Source organism: Morus notabilis, unplaced genomic scaffold (assembly GCF_000414095.1).
Source record: "Morus notabilis unplaced genomic scaffold, ASM41409v2 Scaffold1412, whole genome shotgun sequence".
Lineage (NCBI taxonomy): Eukaryota > Viridiplantae > Streptophyta > Magnoliopsida > Rosales > Moraceae > Morus > Morus notabilis.
The window spans coordinates 1-3411 of NW_010362216.1; the positions used below are offsets into that span (position 1 = coordinate 1).

The following is a 3411-nucleotide window of genomic DNA, read 5'->3' on the forward strand; positions in this document are numbered from 1 at the left end:
AATAATTGAAGTCTGAGTAATTTGTAAAGTAGACAACCTACCTGTTTAGTAAGAGGGAGGGATGGATAGTAAAAAGGATGTAGAGAGTTGGAGGGACGAAGAGTAAGAAAAATAGAGAAGATTATAATAATATTTCATGTTATTTGATATGAGTGAGGAAAAATTAAAAAGATGGATAATAGTTGTTTCTCTAATTATTATATTACTCATTTTATTTATTTAATAATAATTTTTTTAAGAGTAAAATAGACTTGTAGTTTTAAAATTTGATGGATTGGTTAAATTTTTTTATCAGTAGAAGGATCTACATTGGTGAGTCAGAAGGAAACTCTCTCTCTTTGTCTTTTTTTTCTTTTTCTCGTCCATCCAACTAAATAATGGAATTGTTCCTCTACCTCTCTCCCTCCAAGGATCTACATTGGTGAGTCAGAAAGAAACTCTCTCTCTTTGTCTTTTTTTTCTTTCTCTCGTCCATCCAACTAAATAATGGAATTGTTCCTCTACCTCTCTCCCTCCTACTAAAACCCAACCTAAGGAAATCTTGAAAGGCTCTTGCATTTCCCCGGATGTTTCAGCATTATTCTCTTGGGAAACAAACATTCAAGATTCCAAGTTTCACAAATTCAAGAAATAAGTTACGAGTTGAATAAGGTAAAAGAAAACAGACCTGAGCAAAATGCACCGTGGAATATGCACTGTAGAATTCCTTGAGCTTCACCGATTATAAGACCCTTTACTTTAGATATATTCACGTTTTGATATCTTAATTCAACCTTGTTAAATTCGGATATTTTCTAGCAGATTTCTAGGCTCGATTTTTACCGTGACGAATTTACCCATTGCACATTATTAATGAGATATTCGGTTTAGTTTTCTTAAGGTCATTTAGCTTATAGCTCGAGAATGAAACTTTTACAATCTTTTATTTATTTTCAAAACGAAAATTTTCACGGTGTATTTTTAATTATTAGATTAATTTTTTAACAGTTAAATTTATATAAATTCATATTAAAATTTCATGTTGTAGGTCTGATCGTTGAAAATTATCTAACGGTAAAAATATTTACTCTATTGGTAGGTTATAATTAGGGGATGCACCGAAAAAGAAGCCTTTCGAAACATATAATTCCTACTTACTACCATCAACTGTGAAAAATAAAATTCATGAAGTCGTAGTCGAACAAGTCGTTGGTTTGAGTTTCAAAACGAGTTAAAAAGTAAAAGATTTTATGTGAAAGAAGACGTTGTCGCACATGACGTTAAATTTAAATTAGAGTATTTATAAGAGAAAGTACATAGGAAAAACTATAACCATCGGTAGTTAAAAAGAACGGAGGACCACGTAAGTTTCCATAAGTTGGTGGCCCACCTAGGAAATAAATAAATAAATAAAAAAACAGTATGTACGAAATATCTAGCATACTCGATCATTCACTTTATGCATCATTTATAGCAGCAGATAACTGTCAAGAACCCCATTGCAGAGCGAGCCGATGCAACGCTCATTCATTAATTCACCCCCACCTTCCCTTTTCCAAAACACTACCCTTTTCCTCATTCACCTCCCATTTACACTTCCTCTATTTAACTTCTCTTTTCTTCTTTTCTCGCCGGGAACTTCCAGAAATGGCGCACAACCATCACCCTCACCCGGTGGCGGAGGCCAACGACCAGAGCCCCTTCGGCTCTTCCACGCCAGAAGAGTTCTGCGCCCGCCATTCCGTCGCTCACTCCTCCGCCTACATCACAAACCCTAGGGGCCTCAAACTCTTCACCCAGTGGTGGACCCCGCTCCCTCCGAAAGAAATCCTCGGGATCGTCGCCGTTGTCCATGGCTTCACCGGCGAGTCCAGCTGGCTGGTCCAGCTCACCTCTATCTTCTTCGCTGAGGCCGGTTTCGCTGTCTGCGCCATCGACCACCAGGGCCACGGCTTCTCCGACGGCCTCATCGCTCACATCCCCGACATCAATCCGGTCATCGACGACTGCGTCTCCTTCTTCGACGAGTTCCGATCGCGGTTCTCGTCCTCTCTCCCGGCGTTTCTGTACGCCGAGTCCCTCGGCGGCGCGATCGCGCTTCTGATCACTCTCCGGCGCGGCCAGATCTGGAACGGCGTCGTCCTCAACGGCGCCATGTGCGGGATCAGCGCCAAGTTCAAGCCGCCGTGGCCGCTTGAGCACCTACTATTCCTGGTCGCCGCCGTCATCCCGACGTGGCGTGTGGTCCCCACGCGCGGCTCGCTTCCGGAGGTTTCATTTAAGGAGGAGTGGAAGCGGCGTTTGGCGATAGCGAGTCCGCGACGGAAGGTGGCGAGGCCGAGGGCGGCGACGGCGCTGGAGCTGCTTAGGGTTTGCAGGGAGCTGCAGGAGAGGTTCGAGGAGGTGGAGGTGCCGATGCTGATTGTCCACGGCGGCGACGACATCGTTTGCGACCCGGCCTGCGTGGAGGAGCTCCACCGCCGCGCCTCTAGCAAGGACAAGACGATCCGGATCCACGACGGGATGTGGCACCAGCTCGTCGGCGAGCCGAAGGAGAGCGTCGACATGGTATTTGGCGATATGGAGGAGTGGCTGCGAAGCCGAGTTCAACGCGCACGTGAGAACTGAGGTGGTCCACGCGCCTCCGCGTGGGGTGGAAGTCCTGCTTTGTTTGTAGTTTCTTTATCGCTGTCTGGAACTCGTTTATCTAATTTCACCTGTCTATGCAGAGTAAAAGTGTTTCTGGTCACGTGGTGCCAATAATTTCCGACCACGTGTAACGAAGATTTTTAATAAAAGTGGATGATGTTAATAATAATAATAATAATAATAATAATAATAATAGTGGTACTAGTAATAATATTAATAATATTATTAAAGTAGAGGATATTGATTAGAATTTTTAACGCATGCGGTATTGCAAATTTGCAATCTATTAGTGGAGTTTAATAAATTCTAAATAGGAATTTGTACAATAATAGTTTATTTAAGCATATTTTTCGTAAATGTTTTTGTTTCTGTTGATTTCAAAAATATTCGTTTTTGAAAAGTTTCTCAAGTTTCAGAACTAATTACCATCAAAAAAAGTTTCAGAACTAATAGTTTAAGTGATGGAAAATTGATAAATTTAATAAGATTAGTAAATATATAATTTACTAAGATCAAATAATGATTTATTTTGAATTAATAATTTATTTATGAAAATATAATTTTTTTAAAATAGGTATTTTTAATTTGAGAATTAGGGGCTTTTCAATTAGTAGACTTTAAAAAGAACCCTCAATCATAATTTCTCAAAGGGGATGTGGACCTACTGCCTATCAATTTTCAAACATTTTCACTTTACAAAAAAATATCAAACATTTTTGGAAAATTAACAAAGTATCATTTCAAAAAAAAAAAAAAAAAAAAAAAAAAAAAAAAAATGCACAA

The 3411-nt window shown here is 40.0% G+C and overlaps 1 protein-coding gene across 1 annotated transcript; it reads left to right on the top strand.

Moving 5' to 3' along the window:
• Positions 1 to 1348: 1348 nt before the first annotated feature.
• LOC21396577 (caffeoylshikimate esterase) lies at positions 1349 to 2797 on the top strand. Its single transcript, XM_010101311.2, has one exon. The coding sequence runs from the start codon at positions 1402 to 1404 to the stop codon at positions 2605 to 2607; it is 1206 nt and encodes a 401-aa protein (XP_010099613.2). The 5' UTR covers positions 1349 to 1401; the 3' UTR covers positions 2608 to 2797.
• Positions 2798 to 3411: the final 614 nt, after the last annotated feature.